The sequence below is a fragment of the Neltuma alba genome, unplaced genomic scaffold (assembly GCF_004799145.2).
Source record: "Neltuma alba isolate B1F8T4 unplaced genomic scaffold, ASM479914v2 tig00011902_pilon, whole genome shotgun sequence".
Taxonomy (NCBI): Eukaryota; Viridiplantae; Streptophyta; class Magnoliopsida; order Fabales; family Fabaceae; genus Neltuma; species Neltuma alba.
In genome coordinates, this window is record NW_021636500.1 from 488,741 (window position 1) to 512,021 (window position 23,281).

At 35.0% G+C, this 23,281-nt stretch overlaps 3 protein-coding genes and 1 pseudogene across 4 annotated transcripts; all 4 read left to right on the forward strand.

The window, feature by feature from the left end:
- Nucleotides 1-1,071: 1,071 nt before the first annotated feature.
- On the forward strand, nucleotides 1,072-7,709 carry LOC114719291 (putative disease resistance protein At4g11170). The gene is made up of 7 exons (XM_028904770.1): nucleotides 1,072-1,559; nucleotides 2,002-3,112; nucleotides 3,212-3,484; nucleotides 3,568-4,410; nucleotides 4,502-5,081; nucleotides 6,685-7,173; nucleotides 7,678-7,709. The coding sequence occupies exons 1-7, from the start codon at nucleotides 1,072-1,074 to the stop codon at nucleotides 7,707-7,709; spliced, it is 3,816 nt and encodes a 1,271-aa protein (XP_028760603.1).
- Nucleotides 7,710-8,589: 880 nt separating this feature from the next.
- On the forward strand, nucleotides 8,590-8,701 carry LOC114719315 (uncharacterized; annotated as a pseudogene).
- Nucleotides 8,702-15,192: 6,491 nt separating this feature from the next.
- LOC114719292 (putative disease resistance RPP13-like protein 1) lies at nucleotides 15,193-16,990 on the forward strand. Its single transcript, XM_028904771.1, has 2 exons — nucleotides 15,193-16,901; nucleotides 16,985-16,990. The coding sequence occupies exons 1-2, from the start codon at nucleotides 15,213-15,215 to the stop codon at nucleotides 16,988-16,990; spliced, it is 1,695 nt and encodes a 564-aa protein (XP_028760604.1). The 5' UTR covers nucleotides 15,193-15,212.
- LOC114719299 (putative disease resistance protein At3g14460) lies at nucleotides 16,971-20,058 on the forward strand. Of its 2 annotated transcripts, none has more exons than XM_028904781.1 (3): nucleotides 16,971-18,667; nucleotides 18,839-19,191; nucleotides 19,678-20,058. In XM_028904781.1, the coding sequence occupies exon 1, from the start codon at nucleotides 17,016-17,018 to the stop codon at nucleotides 18,645-18,647; it is 1,632 nt and encodes a 543-aa protein (XP_028760614.1). In that variant the 5' UTR covers nucleotides 16,971-17,015; the 3' UTR covers nucleotides 18,648-18,667; nucleotides 18,839-19,191; nucleotides 19,678-20,058. The 2 variants fall into 2 exon arrangements, with proteins under 2 accessions (XP_028760614.1, XP_028760615.1); XM_028904782.1 differs by having other exon boundaries at nucleotides 18,839-18,931.
- The last annotated feature ends 3,223 nt before the right edge of the window (nucleotides 20,059-23,281 follow it).

Sequence of the window (23,281 nt, forward strand, 5' to 3'; positions counted from 1 at the left end):
ATGTGTAAGGAGAATTTGGAGGAAAAAATTATAAATTTAGAAGACAAACTAAATTAAAATATTATATTTAAGACTAAAAAAAATTTCTATACTAATTTTAATTTTTATATTTAAGATTGGAGGTAATATGCAACTATTTATGTCCATGCAGTGTTCATCCCCATCTAAATTTTTTATGGTGAAATACAAATATAATGAGAGGGAGGGAGTAAAAAGATGTTAGGAAGCAAGTCCTACAAGAAAATAAGCAAATGAGTCAGGGAGGATTGCAACGAAATCCCAAGTAAAAATCATGATTCCTAAGTGTTAATCACAGTAAAATAAGTTGCAATGACAAATTTTATAAGAGTAAATGATAATTTAGTGATAATTATTTTTAAAAAAATTCATCGTACAAATGAATTATTAGCAGCCTGTAATCCACCTGTGACCTTTTTGACCCGCTAGTAACAAAATGAAGCTACCAATTAATTAATAAAAAGAAAATTTGAAATAATTGTACTGATTCTTCCCCCCTCCCCCGCCGCCGGCGGGGTGGGCCAACGAAATAATTGTACAGATATTTGTTCTTTTCTGCTTTGTTTCCTAAAGGAACTGCCGTTTGGACCGCGCTTGACTGATCAGCACCGAAAGCATAAAGAGTTGTCGTCGACCAAATCAAATAATTTCACTACTTAGCTCAACCAGTTGTATCAAGGAAGCTCTGATGTGATTCAGCTTATTTTTATTTTCTTTTTTGTGTTTGCATCTCAGCAAGTTCCCTCTCCTTCCCTTCATGGTGTTCTCCCTGATTTCAATTCGACTCCCATTCCCCGTTGCTGGAAAAGAGGTTTGCCAATGAGGGCCGAGTTCCGTTGGTCCGTTGAAATTCATAGTCGATTTTATCTGATGAGATGAATTTACCTTTCCCCTTTTTGGTTTTGCTTTTGACCATTGAGCACTCGTCTTTATATTATTTTCAGAGCGCCACCAAATGAAAAGGAAATGTGACGATCCTTCGGGGAAGCCTGCTGTTGGCAACTTACATTAATATAAACCTGCAAGTTCTCAGATCTGTGAGATTACTGTATCATGGCGCAAGGAGCAGGATCTTCTTCCGTCACCCGCAGATGGAGCTATGATGTGTTTCTTAGCTTTCGGGGGAAAGATACTCGCTTGAATTTCGTCAGTCATCTCTACGAGTCTCTTCGACAAAGCGGCATCCGTACCTTCATTGATGATGAATCCCTCGATGCAGGGAAAGAAATCCGACCGTCTCTTTTTGAAGCCATCAAGGAATCCAGGATAGCCATCATAATTTTCTCCCAAAACTATGCAACTTCAACCTTCTGTCTGGATGAACTTGTCCAGATCATTGAGTGTTTCAAAGAAGAAAGTCGTTTGGTGTGTCCAGTGTTTTATCATGTGGATCCCTCATATGTGCGACATCAGACAGGGAGCTACGGACATGCTTTGGCTGATCTGCAGAGCAGACCGGGAATAAAGGATGAGACGTTGCGGAAGTGGAGGTGGGCTTTGTCTCAGGCAGCTGACTTGTCAGGCTGGCATTTTCAACTTGGGTATCCCCTCTTTTTCTTATTGTTATTTTCCATCCAATTTTTTAGACTTTTTCTTGTAAGTAAAATACATTCACTTTCTTTTTATCTTATACTCATTATATATTATACGAATATAATATATTTTCTTATAATTGTGACCCAAGGTAAAATTATGCTCCTTACAGAATAAGCATATTTTAAATTATTTATATTAGAAATGAGCTTGTGTTTCACAACTACGAGAGGAAGGTGAAAACATTTTAATTTCTAGACAATATGGAATATCTGTTATATTTTTAAAATTCTTGTTTATAATTGTAAATTTATGATTTAGAGGCATAGACGATATTTCTCATCTTGAAAATTGTTTATTTTATCCGCATTCTCATTCCGTTTCGTTCTATAATTGGCCCATCAATATACATATCTTTGGTTTGAATAAGGGATAAACTTTTATGAGCAGGATTACAAAAGAACAAGAGCATATTAAAACGATTACTCGTGAAGTCTCTGCCAAGATTAATCGCACTCTTTTAGAAGTTGCAGATTATCCAGTTGGCCTGGAGTTTCGAGGGAAAGAAGTAATTTCACTTCTAGATCTTGGATCTAACAAAAACCCACTGATGGTTGGAATTTGTGGCATTGGTGGGATAGGTAAATCAACAATTGCAAGAGCTGTGTATAACTCAGTTGCTGATAATTTTGATGGTTTGTGTTTTCTTGCTAATGTTAGAGAAATTTCTTACAAGCATGGCTTGTCACATCTTCAAGAGACATTACTTCATAAATTGGTGAGGGAGAAGGAACTCAAATTGGGTGATTTCTATGAAGGAATTTCAATAATAAAGAATAGGCTCCAAAACAAGAAGATTCTTTTAATTCTTGATGATGTTGACAAAGCGGAGCAATTACGAGCATTAGCTGGAAGCTGTGAATGGTTTGGCCTAGGAAGTAGAATCATTATCACAACAAGGGATAAACAATTGTTAGCAAGTCGCGGAATTCAAAGAATTTATGTTGTCAAGGGATTAAGTGCTGATGAATCTCTTCAGTTAATCAAATGGCATGGCTTTAAAGAGCTTACAAGGGATTTAGATCATTACAAGGATGTTCTGAATCGTGCTGTAAAATATTCATGTGGCCTTCCATTAGCCTTGGAAGTGATTGGCTCTAATTTATGTGATAAAGAAGTTGATGTATGGAGTTCTGCATTAAATGATTATGAAGCTATACTTGATAGAGATGTTTTTGAAGTCCTTAAATTAAGCTATAATGCTTTAAGCAGAGAAGAACATAAGGAAATTTTTCTTGACTTGGCCTGTTTTTTTAATGGTGAGAAGTTGGGAGGCATCATAAATATGATGATGAGTTTTCGGGGTGTTGAACCAACACATGCCATTAATGTGTTGACAGATAAATCTCTAATAAAGATTAAAGAAGATCGTGTGATAATGCATGACTTGATTGAAGATATGGGTAAAGAAATTGTTCGGCAACAATCACGAAAAGAGCCCGGGAAACGCAACAGGTTATGGTGTTATGAAGACATTCTTGATGTCTTCCAAAATAACACGGTGCGAGCACAACAAAAATGACTCTGTTTAATTCTTACATTTATATGACTTTTGAATTACCTAAACTTTGGCATTTATTGTGTGCTTTTCATTTTAAAGGGCACTGATGAAATTGAAGTCATAATTCTTGACTTACCCAAAGATAAAGAAATCCAATGGAATGGCAAGGCATTTATGAAGACGAAGAAGCTTAAAGTGCTTGTCATAAAGAATGCAAGCTTTTCTGAAGGCATCAAATATCTCCCAAATAGTCTCTGCGTGTTAGAATGGAAGGGGTACCCTTTTAAGTTTTTGCCATCTAATTTTCATCCAAAAAAACTCATCCATCTTGATTTGTCCAATAGTTGTGTGGTGCTCCAACCTTTTAATAAGGTATGCTTATATACGTACTTGTAAAACTAAGCCCTTTTTTCATTTTCTTTATCTAACTTCTTTTCCCATTTTCAATTTTGCAGAAATTGGAGAGTTTAGGTTGCATGAATTTTAGCAACTGTAAATCCTTGAGCCAATTACCAAACCTGTCGGGAGTTCCTAATTTAACAGAATTGTGGCTTGATGGTTGTACAAACTTAATTGAAATCCATGATTCCCTTGGATTCTTGGATAAACTTAGAGTATTGAGTGCCATGCGATGCAAAAACTTGAGGACTTTGCCACCTACTTTTAAGCTATCATCCCTTGAACATCTTAGTCTATTTGGATGTTCAACTCTTCAATGTTTTCCTGAAATATTAGAAAAGATGGAGAAGTTGAAGACACTTGATTTGGAGAGTACGGCCATTGCAAAACTGCCATCTTCAATTTGCAACCTTGTTGAGCTTGAAACCTTAAACATGGAGGCATGCCCTAATCTTAAGCAATTACCAGCTAGTATTTGTATGTTGCCAAAACTATTGGAACTATCAACAAATTTTTGTGAAGGGATGAAGCATTTCAGGAAATGCGAAGGTGAAAAAGAAGCAAGCTTAGACTGCATAACCATTTCGACCAACGAAAAAGAAGGCAACTCAGCCATGTCTTCAAGAAAACATTTCCGTTTCTCAAATTGCAACTTAACAAATGACTCTCTTGCTCTATGTGTCTTCTGTATTCCTGATGTTGTACATTTAGATCTAAGGTTTAATAGTTTCACAACTCTTCCAGCATGCATAGAAGAATGTGAGAATTTAAGGTATCTTTTGCTGGATCATTGTGTGCCATTGCAAAAAATTGTGAGGATGCCACCAAAATTGGAAACATTCAGCGCCATAGGTTGCACTTCTTTGTCTAAGTCATCCAAAAAAAGAGTATTGGATCAGGTCTCTGCCCCCTCCCTAATCTTTTCTTAATCATCTTCCTTAGGTACTTACAGTTTATTTATCATTTTATGGTATTATATGTAATTTGCAGGCATTCTACTTTGGAAATGGGAAAAGAAACTTTATCTTGCCGGGAAAAAGAATCCCTCAATGGCTTGACTATTATAGTCGAGGAAGCTCCGTGTCTTTTTGGATTCGTGATAAGGTCCCAAAATTTGCTCTTTGGTTTCTTGTTGAAAATGACCAAGTTGGTCCTTACAAATGTGTATTCTCAATGCACATCAATGATACCAAGTTAGATATTTCTTCTGGATGGCTTTCAAAATCAGTTATACTGGCCAATCATATATACATATGTGATATGGAAATCATAATTGAGAAGGTTAGACCCCGTCTTGCAAATAGATGGAATCATGTGAGGGTTTCAATCAAGAGCAAAGCACGAAAGATAAAAGTGGAAAAAGAAATTTCTATAGCAGTTCATGTATACAGGCAACAAAATGACTCGGAAAATATTCGATTCAAGGACCCTAGAACACACCTTGATTGCAACTCGTGGCAAAAGAAACAACCACCACCTCAAGATTGGGAAGAGCTCGAAGATGAAATCAATGAGGATTCAAATTCAACAAAATTTGCAGAGTCAATCCAAAAAATCACGCCTTATCAAGGTATGCCCCATTTTTCTTGCATTTTGTGTTAGTGCAATACTACCTCTAGTCCTTAATAGAAGACCTAGTTGACTAATAGAGAGAGAGATTAAGGAAATTATTAAATTACCTAATTATAACATATATTACATTATCTCTCTAAAATATTTATGTATATCATTAAATTATATATCAATTTATAAGTAAGTTACATTATTTTGGAAAAGAACAATAAACATAAAAATCTCAAAGTAATTTAGTGATTTTCTTAATCTCTTCAAATTAATTAACTATATCTTATATTAAGGATCGGAGGTAATATATTCTTTTCAATATAAATGCTTAAGTTATTTTCCATGACTGGTGTACTCTGGCCAACTTTAGCTAAAGGCGCCGGGCATATGAAGTCTCCGCAGACTTGAAAAGAGTATTCAACGAATTCACCGAACTCACTTATGAATATATCTTTTATTTGGGACTTATATGTAATTTTTCATGAATTATTTGAAGCAAAACAAGAGGTTTATATAATGCATTAATGTTTGCCACTAGAACAGCTACTATTTTGATACTATCAACAAGTTGGTCTAGATTTTGAACTAGTTGTCGGTTATGTTAAAACATTGACGAATCTGTGACCAACAATTTCTTGATTTTCTCGAAGTAGTTTTTTTTTTTTTTTAACTTGTAAAAATATTTTGAGCACTTTACAGCCCCCCATGCATTTTCTTTTTCCAAATTCTTGCTCCTTACGTATCCCATCCTAAATTCGTCCGTGTTAGGAAAACCATAAAAATTCAACTTTGCGTCAATTTTTTATAATATATAGCAGACTTTCTTGCCAAACGTGCCCTGGAGAGTGCACCAAGCTTTCGAGTGTCTGAACCTGAGGATCTTGACTTCGCTTGAGGATGTAAATCCTCAATCGTATAGTAGTGTGTGCGTGTGTGTGTGTGTATGCGTCGGTCAACTTCTCCCGGCCGCCAACATTAAGTGATTATAATTAATTAATTGATGGTCGAATTCTCTCTAGTTCCTCCTCACTTTTCCTCTGGTCTGTTCATTAAATTTGAACAAAGAAAAATCCCATAAGAAATAATCTGGAAATTATTAAATCTCAAATTAAAATTTTTACATTTTGATATGTTCCCTGTGATTGATTTGCAAATAACAATTTACTACCTCCGGTCCTAATTATAAGAGTTAGTTGATTAATTTAAAGAAAATAAGCTAAGTTAGTTAGTTGTAATAAATAAGTGTTGTCTTTCCTAAAATATCCTTACTAATTAAGTGTGTTCGCTAAAACTATAATTATTAAAAGGATTATCTTGAAAAAAAATTGAGTAAATATGAGATATAAAATGGATTGGAGTCTTATATTTATGCCTGATATAAAAATCAAACAGGGTCTTATATTAAGGACTGGAGGTAGTATTTATGTAAAAATTCTTGATTTAGGATTTAATAATTTTCAGTTTTGTTTTGTAGGATTTTCTTTTCAAACAATTTTAGATTTAGCACTTTATAAAATAATGTGTTATATTTTGTGTTTTGTAGTTTTATATTGTTCAAATCAAATTTAACTTGCTTTCAATTTATTTCATTTGGTTTCTTGCAAAAGCAGAACCCATGAGTGCTGAGCTTGTGAGTGGAGCGTTTGATTGGCTGGCGCAAGGAGCAGGAACTTCTTCTATCGCCTGCATGCAAGGAGCAAGAGCCGTATTCAGGGGTGATCCCTGCGCATTTCTCAGCGGAGGCATGAGTCGTCTCTTCATTCATGACTTGCTCAACTCAAACGGAGAAACCCAACTGTTCCTTTCCAGACGCATCAAGGAAACCATGATGGCCATCATAGTTTTCTCCAAAATCTATGCAACCTCAACCATCTGTGTGGATGAAATTGTCCAGATTATGAAGTATTTTGAAAAAGAAAGTCGGCGGCTATATTCAATGTTTTATTATGTGGATCCATCAGAGTTGCCACCTCAGACAGCTCGTCACGGACGAGCTCTTCCTAATTTGCACAAAATATCGAATAAGAGTTATCATCGTTGGCTTTGGTTGCGTGAAGAAGTCAGGCGGTCGCGCGGGCTTCGACTCGTGCGTCGCTTGGGTACGTCCTCTTTTTTCTTATTGTTATTTTCCATGCAGTGTTTTGGATTTTTAATGACTGGAATGCATGCACTTTGTAACATTATATTTTTAAAAAAATAAAAAAATTGTTATTCTAAAAGATAAAATAAAATAATATTTTGTTATTATTAATTTTTTTAAAAAAACCCTAGTTTTTTTCATTGGTGAAAAAGCCGACGGTAATTAAGAGGAAGAAGAAAAAGGGATAGGGTTATTTGGATGCCTGTTTTGTCTTTTTTATTTTCACGTAGTATTTTATTGTCATTTTTCTCATGATATTTCACCACCCAAAAAACAAAATCCATATTATAGAGAACTTTTGCGCATTCTCAAAATTAATTTTTTGCAATTGTAAAATGTAGAACTTAGGGTCGTTGAGGTTGCCACGACTAAGCAAATTGTTGGTTTTGATTTTAAACAAACATTCCATTTGAATTTTATTTATACTCTAATGATTCAAAATTAACTGAATTTTATTCTCAAGCCTCGGTGCCCCCCGACTTGGAAGACATATGAGCCTGTTCATGGCTTTCATCTGGAAGCGATAGCGGAGTAGGCATCGAGGGAGGAGAGGAGAGAAAGGGCAGGGCAGTCGGAATCAGCGAGGGTCATGAGAGAATCAACGGAAAAAGGAGGCAGGATGGAGGCGAGGCCATGGATGCGAGAGCGAAACTTCGAAACGGATTCCCACCGTGAGTGCACGACCAGTGGTACGGAAATGGACTTGGAGGATTCATTACGTCCGCCATCAGACATTGATTGTGTAGGAACAGGGCAAGAGGTTGAGTTCCAGCCGGATGAAGAAAACAAGAAATCGGTTGAAGTGGAATCGTTAGGAATTTCTGTAAAGAGGTTTTTGGAATGGGTAGTGTTAGTGTCGCCTTTCTTCTTTTCGGGAATGACTACGGTGGCCATGAAGGAGGTGATTCCCAAATCTGGACCTTTCTTTATGTCTGCATTTCTTCTAATTCCTGCTGGCTTTCGTTGCTTCCCAAGGTCGACCTTTCCCATCTGGTTTTTACACTTGCCTGTCCGTTTCTCTCGTTGCTACCGTTGATGCTACTTGTTTTCAGGTGTGTGCCGTCTTGCGTGTTCCTTCGTATATTCAGTGATGTTATATCACTTGGTGCTTGCTTTTTCACTTTTCAGTGAACTTATAACTGGTATTAAGATAGTAATGGTTTGCTGTAGGGCTTTCTCACCACATCCGTGCATGATGATGTAGTTGAAGGGTGTTAAATGCGATTCTGAAGGTACCAACACTGCAGAAATCAGGTTAGAAAATTTGAATCTGAGTGGGACAATTGACGCAAAATCATTGTGTAGGCTTAAGAAGCTGTGGGTTTTGAGCTTAGCTGAGGTTGAAGGAGACATGAAAAAGCTGAAGAAATTAGAAGTCCCTTCAGGGACATCGATAAAATTGGAACAATCCACAGAGTATTAGCATGGCCCCTGCGCAAGGATGACACGCACAAATCGAGAAAACGCTGAAGAAAAAAGAGAGATTTGGTTTGAACGAAGGAGGAGTTCCGGGAAAAGATATTATTCTGCCATATCTCCGTTTACTTCAGTATTTCTAATCAAAATGTTCTTTCTAACGGTCGGCACAGTGACATTTTTGGGCCATTTTTGAATGCATTTTATTATGGTGTTCCTTTTAAGTATTAATAGGTAGAGTTACTCCTTCACCCTTAATTTTAACGTGTAAAGAATAGAGATGTTTGACAATTTATGGGATAGCTATCGTTTTGGATAGGGGTGTCCACAGGACGGGTGCAAGACACCCCATCCTGATATTTCTTCACAAAGAAAAATAATGAAGTTGGGTTGGGATGATCATAATAATTGTGATTTGCTCAACAAATAGGGCATATTTACGCAAAAACTAGATCCCAATTGACATCATCCTGCAGGGCTTTACTCAGTGTACTTGTTGGTGAAATTTTTGTACAAGCGAGCACAATTGATATTGGTGATACTGATAAAGAGGAGATTTTCTTTAGCAGGAAAGTTTACAAAATTTGGGATAATTAATAACTTAGTGGAAGGTCTCATATGCATTGGCTGTTAGCTATATGGTTTGATATACAGGCTTTTCATGATAAAAATTTATTCATATTCCTTCTTACTCTAATTGTCACTGCTAAGATAGCATTTAGGATTATTTTATGCGCTGCAAGCTCTTAAAATTTCGGATTCTTAAAACTATATTCTTATTTGCTTATTTTTCATGTTTTGCGGTCAAGAAACCACATAATGTTATACATGTGGTTGTAAAAATTTCTTTTATTTTCCGTGTTAGCCATATCGACTTGTCTAATAGGTATACTTTTCGGTATCTATATTTGTGGGATGAATCAGATTATACGCCGATCATTCAGACCAGAGCCGCAGAAATCTTGTTCGGGAACATCAAGGCTGAAAAAGTCTCTTCAAGTTATAGATGGCAAATGCTTAAATTAAATGTACCTGATGAGTGATGAGGGACGGAATTTAAGGAGTGAAGAACACCAACATGAAAAAAATAAATAAATATGTTGGAAAAAAAAAACGCAAATAAATAAATACAAGAGGCAAGTTATGGGACAGGGATAGGACACCACAAGTCCTGTTTGTTATGTAATACTTCCTCCGTTCCTTATTATAAGAGACAAATAACCACATAACGTTGATTAAAAAAACAGTTAAAATTAGTTGAGGACAATTAATATGTAAAGAGTATAATGTTTTTTCCAACAATGCCCCCATTAATAAGGAGAGAGAGTATGAGAGAGAACAATTAAATTATTAAAAAGAAGAGAAGTAGGAGGAAGAGAGAGTATGAGTTGGAGACAAAATAAATAGGGGTAAAATAGGAAATCAATACAAAAAAATAGAGACAACTTTTAAGTGTCTCTTATATATGGGAACATGCCATAAGCATCAAATGTCTCTTATAATAAGGAACGGAGGGAGTATTGAAAATTAGGGGTAAAAATTGAGATTGAGATTGAAAAAATCAACTAAAAGAGTTTTTAACATAAGTAATTGCTTACTACATAGAATTGGATAAACCCATATATGTGGGATTAAAAAATATCATGAGGGGAGGTGGTATTCCCTAATCTCACCTCTATGAGTTCATCCAATCCCATGGGACAAGTACTTGTTCATACTAAATTTTTTTTAAAATAATTTTTTTCAATTACAATTACAGTCCTTATCCCTCCTTTTCAATGCTTCATACTAAACCAAAACAAAGGTCATCTACAGTCCTGTCCCACCTGACCTCTTTCTCACTTGGTCTCTTTCTTGTCCCGACCTTAGGACTATCTCGTCCAAGTCCTACTTGAGACGGGTTCATCTAGTTCTAAAATGATTGGGACCAAGATAGGCCAGCTGGGATGCATAATTTTGAATTCACAAGTGATTTTGGCATTCATATAGGTGTTTGGTTTTTGATTCATAACTGATTTTAATGTGCACGAGGTAATCTGATCAAGAAATCCATGGATTTCACACTTAAAATTACATAGTACTTCTATCTATTAATTTCTATTCTTTTAGGATGCATTCTTTAAATTGCGGATATGCAAATTGCAAGGTGACAAGCAAAGGATCATTCCGTAAGATGATGATTGTATTTTGAAACCCAGAACTTAGCAGTACCTATTTTGTTTTGATTTCTCCTAAATCAGATTCTCATGGTTGCATAAGACATCATATGCAATGGAAATATTAAACTACACAATGATAGGTTTCAAAGGACTCAAGGCGCCCAACAGTATGGCATAACCTGTAAGGGACATTTCTCTCTTTCGATATGTTAAGCGACCGAATTACCGTTCTTGCTGTATTTTCAGCAATGGATACAGAGGATAGCTCATTTTTTCCTATTGGATGAGGGTGGCAAAATTAGTTTTATCATTTTTTTTCCAGGAAAAAAGAACAAAAATTACAAATAAATCTGTAACATGGGAGACAGGCCACCCTGCATGCTCCCCTGGATCCGCACTGTACATTTTCAGTCTTAATCTATGCATTTCATATTTTTCCAAAACAGTTTGAATTTCCAGCACAAATTTACTTAAATCCCATCTTTCACAGGAATGTCGGAGCTGATTCTATATCCTGCTATAAATATTTTTCCATCACTAAATACAAAAGAAAGAAATATATTTGAAGTTGAAGAATATAAACCTCAAAAAAATACTCTGTAAATTGTAGGCAAATCGTTTAAATATGGCGAAATTTTAGGTTTCTTCGAAGTTGCGAAAGGTTTTGCTATAATCAATGTGTTAAAAACTCAGGATGACAAAAAGAATCAATTTTATAAATGTAAACTTCCAGCGGGATGGCAGCGGAGAAAACGAATAAACACCCATGATTCCCTACTCTACTTAATCAAGAAAATCAATTGCATAACATAAAAAGACAACCAACCAGAAGGGTTAAAAGATTAACAAGTCCATCGTGTTCATTGCTGGTTCAAGAGGGATGACACAGTAATTGGCAGAATTTAATAGGCACAAAAAGACACCAAGGTCCCTTTTTTATGCGATTTTAGTAATATGACTCAAATCCCAAGACAGATTGGCAACGATTTATTATAATCTATGAATAAATCCAATGTTATGCCTTCCACCACTTCCATGAAGACGAGATCATGCGTTCCCCTGCTTCAGAAAATACATACAGAGCAAAAACGGACAAGCGATTGAAAAGACCTTTTTCGGCTAGTAAAAATATACACACACAAAATGAAACAGAAATATGCTATTACTTTGATTAATTTGCAAATTCCTTTCATTTAACATATGTAAATAAAAATTTTCCTGGTCATCAGGTCCTCGATCATCACTTTTAACAATATAAACCATTATATACGATTCCCGTTAGTTTCTTAAAGGAAGATTTCTTTTCAGGCTTTTCATCGTCTTCAATGTGTAACTGGCATGGCTGCAGCCAAAAAAAGAAAGACAATGAAGTGTGATTTGAAGTTGAGAAAACGATAACAAAACGTCATTTCGAAGCAGAGTAGTTGATTTTTTTTTAATTTTTTTTATTTTTTGCTTTTCGAAGTTCAGAAAAAGGAAAGATGCATGCGTTTCTTCATAAGGAAAAAATAAGGCCACATCCTTTTCTTCAGTGATCGAAACAAAGAAATGTTAAGATGTTATTCATTTGAGTACAGACCTTGCTCGATGGATTAGAGCGGAGAGACACGCAGACACGGAGGCTATCGACGTTCGGTTGTTGACCGAAAACACGACGGAAATCATCATGAGAGCGGGTGAGTTCCGAGCCGGGCACATCATAACCACGATTCGAAGCATTTCACACACCGTCCGGCGAGCATAGAAGTACCTAGAGCTCTCCACGCTCCCTTGGTCAACGAAATCAGTAATGCAGTAGTTTCTGTTTCCACTGCCGCCTTCTGCGGCAGCGGTGCCGCTTCCGTTTCCGTTTAGGTGAAGGTCGCCATTGTCGCTCGCTGCGGTAACGTCTGCGAGAGCTGAGCGAGTCGGTGCGCGAGCTTCCGGTTCGTACATGCAAAGGGAGGGAATAATATGTGGAAAAGCCTTTTTTGATTATGAGGTCCAACATGCGGGTTCAATCCCGCATGATGAAATTTCTGATGTTCTTATTTCTCAGTTAATTAGTTGGAATATTCTTTGTGAAGAATTTTCACTTTTTAATCTCATTATAGTCTTTGGTGGGGATTCTCACAATAGTTTACTTGTGGTTTATTAGTACTACTCGCAAGCAGTTTTGAACTTAAGGTCCACATCCTTGCATGTTAGGTCATAATAATTTGTCCAGTTATGTTCAGAAATATTTCATATATATTCCTATTTACATAGATATCTTTATATCTTAGTTCAAGATTTGAGATTGAGATTAAGCTAATATAATTTTTGATCTCTCAAGTATATCTTTATTTTGATTTTCGTTCCTTAAATTTCAAATAATAAATTTTGGTTTTTTAAGAGGTATAATGATCTAAGGTTTTGTTGGAGTATAAGAACTAATATTTTAAATAAAAAAAACTTGACAAATCAAAACCTATAGTTTATAATTTGAAAAACCAAAATCAAAATGAGAGTAAACTTGAAAGAATATAATTTGTATTAATCTTGAGATTTCATCTTTACTACATGATTTTTCTCTATATATCAGTAGTGTCATCATTGTATTTTTATTTTAAGCTCTTTTGAAATTCTATTCATATTTGAACTACTTAACTTTGAGTATATGTTATTGGCAGCTTTTACATAGATATTAACTATATTTTATTAACTATTAATAATTTTTATTTAGCAAAACGGCACTCTTTCATTTTATTTACAATTTTTGCATGGGTGTTAACTGCGTTTCGTTAGTTGTTAACAATTTTTATTTAGGCCCCGTTTGGGTGACACCCCAAACCATGGTTTGGGTGATAAGTCACCCAAACACCCATTGGTTTTGGGCAAACCGTGATTTTGGGCAAACCGTGATTTTGGGTCAAAACCATGGTTTTGACTCCAAAACCATGGTTTTGGAAAAAGCAGAAATTTTTTGTTTTTGGAGAAAAAAGGGAGAGTGTAAGAGCCTATATGATATGTATCTTATTATTTTTTTTATAAACATATTTTTTTATAAACATATTTAATCTTATATTTTATAAATATATATACATATTAATTATTTATTAATTATATTATCTTATGTATTATTAATTATGTTGGTAAAAAATATATTATTAACAATTTTATTCCTTCAAATTAAAATATATCATAAAATCTATTTTTTCTGTAATTATCATATTAACTTATGTCTTTTTTTAGTAATTTGTATATATAAAAAGTGCTTCTGATAACAACTATCCAAACACTCTCACTTCTCAGAATCACTTTTTTACAAAATCTATTTTTCACAGAATCTATTCTCCCCAGAATCTATTTTCCAGAATCACTTTTCCAAACCACGGTTTGGTTTCATCCAAACACACCCCTAGGTTACTCTTCCATTTAGTAACTTTTGTTTAGAACAACTTGTTACTTGTTAAACGAAAGTTATTAATATCTAATGAAATACAGTCAATACTTATATATATATATATATATATATTTTGACCAACCAGTTAATACTCATATAAAAGTTATGAATAAGTTGAAAGAGTAATCTTGTTACTTACTAAATAAAAATTATTAATAATTAATAAAATGCACTCAATACCTATACAAAATTTATGAATTATATGAATTCAAATTAGTTAACATATATGTTATTTTGCATCCTTTTGATAACAACTTTAATGGCTGAATCTTAATTTTAATAACAACTGCTGCCCGCTTGCCGATGGAGCTATGGACGACAGTTTCTGGGATTTAGTACTGGTCATTTTCCCGAAATTGAGAGCTTGTTTGGTTTCTTGTTTTGGAAACAATTTTTAGTTTTTTAAAACAGAAAAATCAAAAAACTTGTTTGGTAAGTTGTTTTTAGTCTATTGTTTTAAAAGACAAAAAACAGTAACAAGTTTTTAAAAACCAAAAAACCAAAACAATTTTTATATGTTTTTCTGTTTTTGTTTTGAAAAATTTTGAGAAATTTTATTTTCTTCTCATCTACTATTCATCACTTATTATCAATCACAACTATCATCTAACAAGTATGGTTTTTTATGAGTTTTTTTTTTCAAACATGATTTTTTTAAAATTATTATCCAAACAAATTCTTTTATTTTTTTGTTTTCAAAACTTGTTCTAAAAACAATTTTATAAAATTGTTTTGAAAACAATAAAACAAAGAATAAAAACAAACAAGCCCTTAATTTTGTAATTTTTTTTTTTTGCCATCTTAAATGACTGAAATATTTAGGTCAGTCTTTGAAATTTATTTGTGTACTTAATTGTTTTGAAAGCTTATGCCAACCCATCAACATCGTCCCAACCAAATCAATAAATTTTTGTTGACTTCGCTGTGCACTCGTTATTACAAGAAATGAGAATTTGTCTCTCACTCCACATCCTCTCCTCTGATCGTATACAAGAAACCATGGCTGCTGAGCTTGTGGGTGGAGCATTTCTCTCTGCTGCTCTTCAAGTTGCTTTTCAAAGGCTGGCTTCTTCTGACATCACCCACTACTTCCGATCAAGAAACCTCAAAGATAGCTTGCTTAAGAAGCTTCACATCACCCTCATTTCTGTGAATCAAGTGCTTGGTGATGCAGAAGCAAGGCAGTACACAAGCCCAAATGTGAACACGTGGCTTCACGAGCTCAAACATGTGGTGTATGTCGCGGATGACCTCTTAGATGAGATTGCTACGGAGGCAACCAGGCTGAAGATCGAAACTGAGAATCAATCTGCTACCAGTAAGGTACGAGGCATCTTTACTTCTTTCGTTAATCAATTTGAAAAACACATCGAAGAAAGAATCCAGGAAGTGCTTGATGAACTGGAGTTCCTTGCAAAACAAAAGGATGCTCTGGGATTGAAGAAAGGCTCTGGCAGTGGTAGTGAAGCTGGAGTTGGTGTTAAACTATCCACCAGACTGCCAACTACATCTTTGGTGGTTGGTGAGTCCAGTGTATATGGTAGAGATAGTGACAGAGAAAAAATAATTGAGCGTTTACTTGATCAGGATCTGAGTATGAACCCACTATCCGTGATTTCTGTAGTGGGTATGGGTGGACTGGGTAAGACCACTCTTACTCAGCTAGTGTACAACGATGTAAGGATAGAGGATCAGTTTCAACTCAAAGCTTGGGTATGTATTTCAGAAGAATTTGATGTTGTTAGAATCACAAAAACAATACTTTCCGCATTTGAATGTTTCGTAACTGGATATGAAGACCTAAATCAGCTTCAGCTGAAATTGAAGGAGAAATTGGTGGGGAGGAAATTTTTGCTAGTTCTTGATGATATTTGGAATGAGCGCCAATCTGATTGGGAAGCTTTGCAAGTTCCTTTTTTCTATGGGACATCAGGAAGTAAGATCATTGTTACAACACGTAGTGAAAAAGTAGCACTAGTTGTCTGCTCTAGTAGAGTATACCGCTTGGCCTTATTAAATGAAGAAGATGGTTGGAAATTATTTGCAGAATATGCATTTAGAAATGAGAATGACAGCAAGAGGACAGATCTTGAGTCAATAGGTAAAAAGATTGTCCACAAGTGCAAAGGGTTGCCTTTAGCTATAAAAACATTGGGTGGCCTCTTGCACACGAAATCATCAGAGAAACAATGGCATGAAATCCTTAATTGTGAGATATGGCAGTTGTCAGATGGTGAGAGTGATATAACGCGAGCTTTAAGATTAAGCTACCATTACCTTCCTTCTTATTTAAAGCGGTGTTTTGCATTTTGTTCTATATTTCCAAAAGACTATCAAATTGAGAAGGACTCTCTAATCCTCATGTGGATGGCCGAAGATTTGTTGCATTGCCATCAAGGAAATAAAAATGTGGAAGAAATGGGAAGTCAAATCTTGGCTGAACTAGAATCAAGGTCATTTCTCCAAAAGTCAACAACGCATAATAGGTATATCATGCATGATCTCGTAAATGATCTTGCTAAATCAATATCTGGAGAGTTTTGTTTAAGGATTGAGGATGGTAACGTGCAAAACATTCATAAGAATGTTCGCTACTGTTCATACTCAGCTTCATGTGATAGCAGTGAAATATTACTAGAGCCTTTTCATGAGTGTAAACAATTACGATGTTTCGTGTCATTAAAACGAGTACCATTCTCCGTTAAGGAGGGTAAGGATGAAGGTGAAATATTATCCAAATTTAAGCACTTGAGAATTTTGAGTTTGAGAAGCATTAAAACTATTACTAAATTAAGTGTTGGCATGAACAACTCAAAGCACCTCCGTTATTTAGACCTTTCTGACACCAGATTTGATCAAGTACCAGATTCAATTTGTAAAATGTACAATTTGCAAACTTTGAAATTGTGTGGGTGCACTCAGCTTGTTGAGTTACCTCCGGAATTGGACAAGTTGGTGAATCTGCATTATCTAGACCTTTCTAAAACTATGATCAGCAAGTTACCCGATTCACTCTGTAAACTGCCTAATTTGCAAACATTGAAATTGCAGGCGTGTCAATCTTTGGTTGAGTTGCCACCGGATTTGCACAACCTTATCAATCTTTGTCACCTTGATATAAGTTGGAGTAGTATAAGGGAGATGCCAAACAACATGGGAAGGTTAAAACATCTTCAAATATTGACTGGTTTTTATGTGGGAAGACACAATTGGTCTAATTTGAAGGAGTTAGGGAAACTCATTTATCTTCGAGGCAGTCTTGAGGTCTCAAAATTAGAAAATGTCAATGATCCAATAGTTGCTAGGGAGGCCTGTATGAAGGATAAGAAGTACTTATATAAACTGGGACTGCAATGGAGTGGAAACAATGAGGATTCACAGAATGAAAGGTTCACCTTGGAAGGTCTCCAGCCTCATGTGAACTTGAAAGAGCTCACTATTAGAAACTATGGTGGCACAAGATTTCCAGATTGGTTTGATGCTCCTTATTTGCCTAATTTAGTATCTCTTGTGTTGCGGGCATGTAAATATTGTTTTTGTTTGCCATCACTTGGGCAACTACCCTCTCTCAAGTCGGTTCATATTTCTAAATTAGAGGGAATAAAGAAGATTGGGTTAGAGTTTTATGGGAATAATAATTTGTCATGGGCTCCATTCCCATCTCTTGTAAATTTGTTTATTGCTGAAATGATGGAATGGGAAGAATGGATGCATTTTGAAGGTGAATGCTTCCCCTGCCTTAAAGAGATTGTTATAAGATATTGTCCCAGGTTAAGAAGGTCACTTCCTCCAGACCTGCCATGTTTAGAAAAGCTAGAGATTGAACAATGTGGAGATTTGGAGCTTGAATCATTCCCTACCAAAGCATTCTCTACTCCTAAACTTGAATCCATCCATCTTTCTGGCTTGACCCATCTGAAGTCACTTCATGAAGACATGCGTACACTCCTTCCTTATGTCCATTCTCTATCACTGTTTTGCTGCCCACAGCTGCACTTGGTTCCTCAGAAAGGATTGCCTCTGAGCATTGTCCAAATTTCAATCCATAATTGTCCCAAACTTTTTGCTTCTCGCATGAACTGGGGCTTGAGTAGACTTCATTCTCTCCAAAAGTTCTCTATTGGTGGAAGTTTTGAAAATGTGGAGTCTTTCCCAGAAGAGGGATTGCTGCCACCCAATCTCAAAGTTCTTAGATTTGAAGGGTGTTCAGATTTGGTCAAACTAAATAGCAGTGGCTTTCTCCCTCTCACATCTCTTCAATGCTTACAACTCTATAATTGCCCAAATCTCCAATGCTTGCCAGAGGAAAGTTTATCGAGGTCCCTTTCCCATTTATTTATTAATGGGAATTGTCCATTTTTGAGACAACGGTACCAAAAGAATGGACAAGAGTGGCATAAAATTTCGCACATCCCTTGGCTCTGTATTAGCTAAAACTTCGTTCCAGGAGTTCTGTATGCTTCTAAAGCCCTTATAGATACTTCTTTTACATTATACTATTATCCAGTTTCATTTATTAAGTTTTCACTTTTTTTCATGTAAAGGCATCCTTTTTTTTTCCCCCTAGTTTTTTTACATGATTAATTATGATGCGATCTCATTCTTTTATTTTTCTCCTTGTGCAGAAATGCTAAGCCAAATATAATGGATCTGATCTCATCCTCACCTAAAATCTTGTGCGCAGAACCACATGCTTGAAGCTTCCACCATCCACTCACGTATAATATTCTCTCTTAGCCCTCTGCAGCACCTTGTGTTGTTAATCTTAGTCATTGTCTTCGTCTTCCTCAGCATCTGATGGCATTTCTGTAGAAAAGTTGTCAAAAGTACAGATGAACAATATTGCTCTTACTTGGTGGTTATCTACTTCAGTTTGGTCCTTCTTCAGCTCTTCAACATGAGAGCAAGAAAGGAGGACCCATCATTTTCCATCAGAGGGGTGCGATTGCTCCTCTGTGCTCTTTCTCATTATTGTTATGTAAGAGTATTCCTTTCTTGAAAATGAAATTTTTCTCCGTTTGGTTTACTTTTCTTGAGTTCTGATTTCTGAGATAAAATTATTTCTAGTTTGAAGAATTTGATAGTAAATACTGGAAACCTATGGTTTTTGTTTTCATTTATCAGAGAATAAAAAGCTTCCAATCTGTGATAAGGATATTGTGACTATTGCAAGTATATGAATTTGCTAAATGAGAATTAAAACCTGACTAACACAGTACAGGGCTAAAATGAATAGGGAATAAACACAGTTGCCTAACATATTGAAATTTCACCTTCAATCATGCCTGCGGATTGAATCATGATCAATCACCATAGAAAATTTTCCTCTTTGATTTTTCTTTTTGTTTGGTAATCTGTTGGAGGGTGTGGAAAATTTTGCATATTTTCTTTCATTCCTTGCACTGGCTTTTGAAAACGTGTGAAAGTGATTAATCAATTGACCTTGATGTTTTGCTTATTGCAGGTAGCTTATGGTCCCCATCCTGTTTAGAATTTGGTTGGTCATATTGCACTCTGGCATTCATTCTATCTGTGAAGGAAGATGATATCATATGGCACAAATCAAGGTTTTTGTGATATCAATTAAATAAATGATCAATTACCTTCAAAAGTTTCTCTTCTTCTAGCCTCCAGTCTGTTTCTTCAAATGAAGCTTAGCTGATAAACCTTTTAGTTTAATTATAGCTGCGATTAAACCCTACTTCTTTTATATCATACGTTTGCTTCTATTTTATTTTATCTTATTTTTGTGTTTGAATCTGAGGTAAAACCACATAGCTGGTCAATCAATGTTGGAACAGGTGAAAAACTGGCTCATGGCACTCAAAATATTGAAATTTGTGAATTAGTTGCTCGTGATCGGAGGTCCTATGGTGCTTTTTGTCTCCTGTGGCTTGGTTTCTTTAACAGTGGTATATATTCCACAACATTGCGAAAAGAAATGGATAACCAATGTATGCCAATAAAGTAATTCCCAGTAGTATGGCCCAAAAGCGTGAAACTAAAATGATTATATTGTTCTATATGAATCTTTCCTGAAAAAAGTTCTATTGCTTTCCGTAATTTCTTCATGAAATGTCGTCCTGCTAAAACTGATATCTGGGCTTTTAGGATTCGTTCATTTTTCATGAGGTCTGCATTTACGGAAAAAGTCACAGTTCAATGGTGAAGACCCTGTATTTGTCTGCCAACATACAAAATTTTTTAACTTGATTCTTGAGCTTGGGTGGCTTTTATCTTAATGTCTCCAAATCCATTACAAATAAATTTTGTAGAAATTAAAAACCCAATATTTAACCGATATGTGCCTATGAAGTTTTTCCCAACCAAGCTAAATTACATTAGTCTATATGACTCATTCCTGTAAAGAATTTCGTCACTTGTCACTACTCCTCATGCTGGGCTATTGGGATTCATTCATTTTCATCATGTCTTCATTTGTTTTATTAGTCTCGGTTCAGCGGGGAAAATCAAAATTTCCATGGTTTGATACTCAATTCTGGATGGCCTTCATCATGATGTCTTCTATTTGGAAGATAGAACCTTTGTCTGGAAGCAAAAATTTTCATGTAATTCTTGACACCATATATTGTCAAACAAGAAGCTTAATTATGTAATTTATTGAACTGAAAATTCTCATTTCTGGCTTTCAAGTTCTACGCTGCGGTACTAAATCATCTCTTCATCTGCTAATCTAGCAGTTGGAAATGTTGAAGAACAATGCTACTTGTAATCAAAGCAGGATTATGTTCCATGCTGCAACGGCCAACAAATGCAGTAGTCCTGCCTTTCGTTTTAGTCCTACTTGTACTGATGCTGAGAAATTGGGCATTGTGATGTCAGATAACAGGCCCTGAAGGATTAAGAATCATGCATGGAAAACTGTGAGTAATAAATTGAAGAACTTGCAAATTTTTGCTAGAACTCCATAGTGCTTTTATCTTGCAGTTTTGTAGCATACGAACTATGTGATTCAGAGTGTGCCTTTTGTCCAATCTGAATTGAATTTTCAATGTGAGACTTATGGGAAGATTTTAGTAATGCAAAAACAGCAACACATGTTCTCTACTTCTCTCTTGCTCCTCCATTCCCTGCTCTGCTTTGCATCAACTTCCCCTATAAAGCTCACTAAGTTTGGCACACATTGAAAATTCCTGTGGTAGAAACATCAAGAGATTGTAAATTGTTGTACTCTGTCCTCTAAAAGTATCAGAATTGATTCTGCTCCTTCAGAACCAGCTGGGATTTATAATTGTTGGTCAGTTTGAAACAAGAACCAAACAACTGGTGAATTAATTGAGAATAAATGGTCTTTTGCGGCCTGCTCTGTTACGAATTCGTTAACCATTTGTTATGTTTACCGAAAAATGTAATCCAAGGCAAAGCTTATTCCTTCCTTAGCTTCTCCTATACTAAGGTGGCTTTTAATTTTGTATGCCTCTTTAAAAAATTATTTTGATTTAAATAATTGTTTACACATTTTTTAATAATTACGTTTGTATTATCGGTGATTACAAATTTTGTTTAAAAAATTATTATTTTATCAAATAATTTTTTAAGATGTTTTTATATTTTTTCCTTGTACCTTTTTTTTTAATTTGTAAATAAAGTTAATTGTTTGTTGGTATTCAAAATGGATTATTTTATTATTTTATTTTCTATCTGATAATTATAAATTATTTGTTCAGTTTGCTCGAAAGTAGTTATATTTGAATCAAGGACCTCCAAAATAAATTTTCATGACCAAAATGAAGTGACCTGTTTATTATTAATTATTATTAATTAAATTGGTCGTTTTGCTTGTTACAGTCATTTAATAAATTTTTATTTTTCCCCATTAGCTCGTTCAACTAAGAAAAAACTTTTGTCACATCAATTATATTTTTTCGATGAATCACATAAATTATAATTTTAAACTATAAAGTTTCAGGTGCTCTCATCTCTTTTTTATTTTTATCAATGTGCTCTCAATCATAAAAAACATGACTTAAACTGTTACATTGAAAAACCAGCTAACTATATGCATGAATTTGAAAATTATGTTTGCTTGATATCTAAACACCCGCAACATGAAGTTGATAATGTGAGTTGGTTAGTGTGCTTTACCACCTCTACTCATATGTAACAAAATATTTATTAACTCAAAACCAAAAAGTTCGAATATTTACTGAGAGAAATGTTCATATTTAGTATTCAATAGTATCTTAAATAGAATTCTCTCAAGTAGAAAAATACTTGCACTTCCCCAAAAAAAAAAAACACCAGATCTCAGTTGACACCATCCTGCAACTCTATCGTACTCAGTGTATTTATGGGTGAAATTTTTCTACAAGCTAGCACAGTGGATCTTGGTAATACTAAGAAAGAGAAGATTCGCCTTAGCAGGAGAGCCTATAAAACAGGGGATATATAATAACTTAGTGGAGGATCTGCAGTATGTTCAATATACAGGCTTTTAATGATAAAAATTTATTCATATTCCTTCTTGCTCTAATTGTCACTACTAAGATAGCGTTGAGGATATTATTTTATGAAACCATATTCTCGTTTGCTTATTTTTTCATGTTTTGGAGTCAAGAAACCACATAATGTCATATATCTATTTGTAAAATTTTTGTTATTTTCCTTTTAGTCATATCAACTTATCTAATAGGTATAATTTTCGGCATCTATATTTGTGTGATGAATCAGATTACTCATGCCCATCATCAAGAATAGAGCCGCAGAAATCTTGTTTGGGAACATCAAGGCTAAGAAATCTATTCAAGTTATAGATAGCAAATGCTCAAATTAAATAGGGACCTGATGAGTGATAAGTAACCTAAAGAGTGGAAAAGACCAACATGAAAAAAATAAATAAAAGGGGAAAGTTACAAGACCAAGATGAAATGTCCACAAAATAGTCTCGAGTTCTATCCCATCTTAGTCGAGCTGAATCTGTCTCACATTCAAATAATTGGGTTCGAAACAGATACTAAACTATACACTCCTGATTTTAAATTCATAATTGACTTTGGAATATATAAGGTGTTTGGTTTTGGAGTCATAAATGATTTTAAAATGTATAA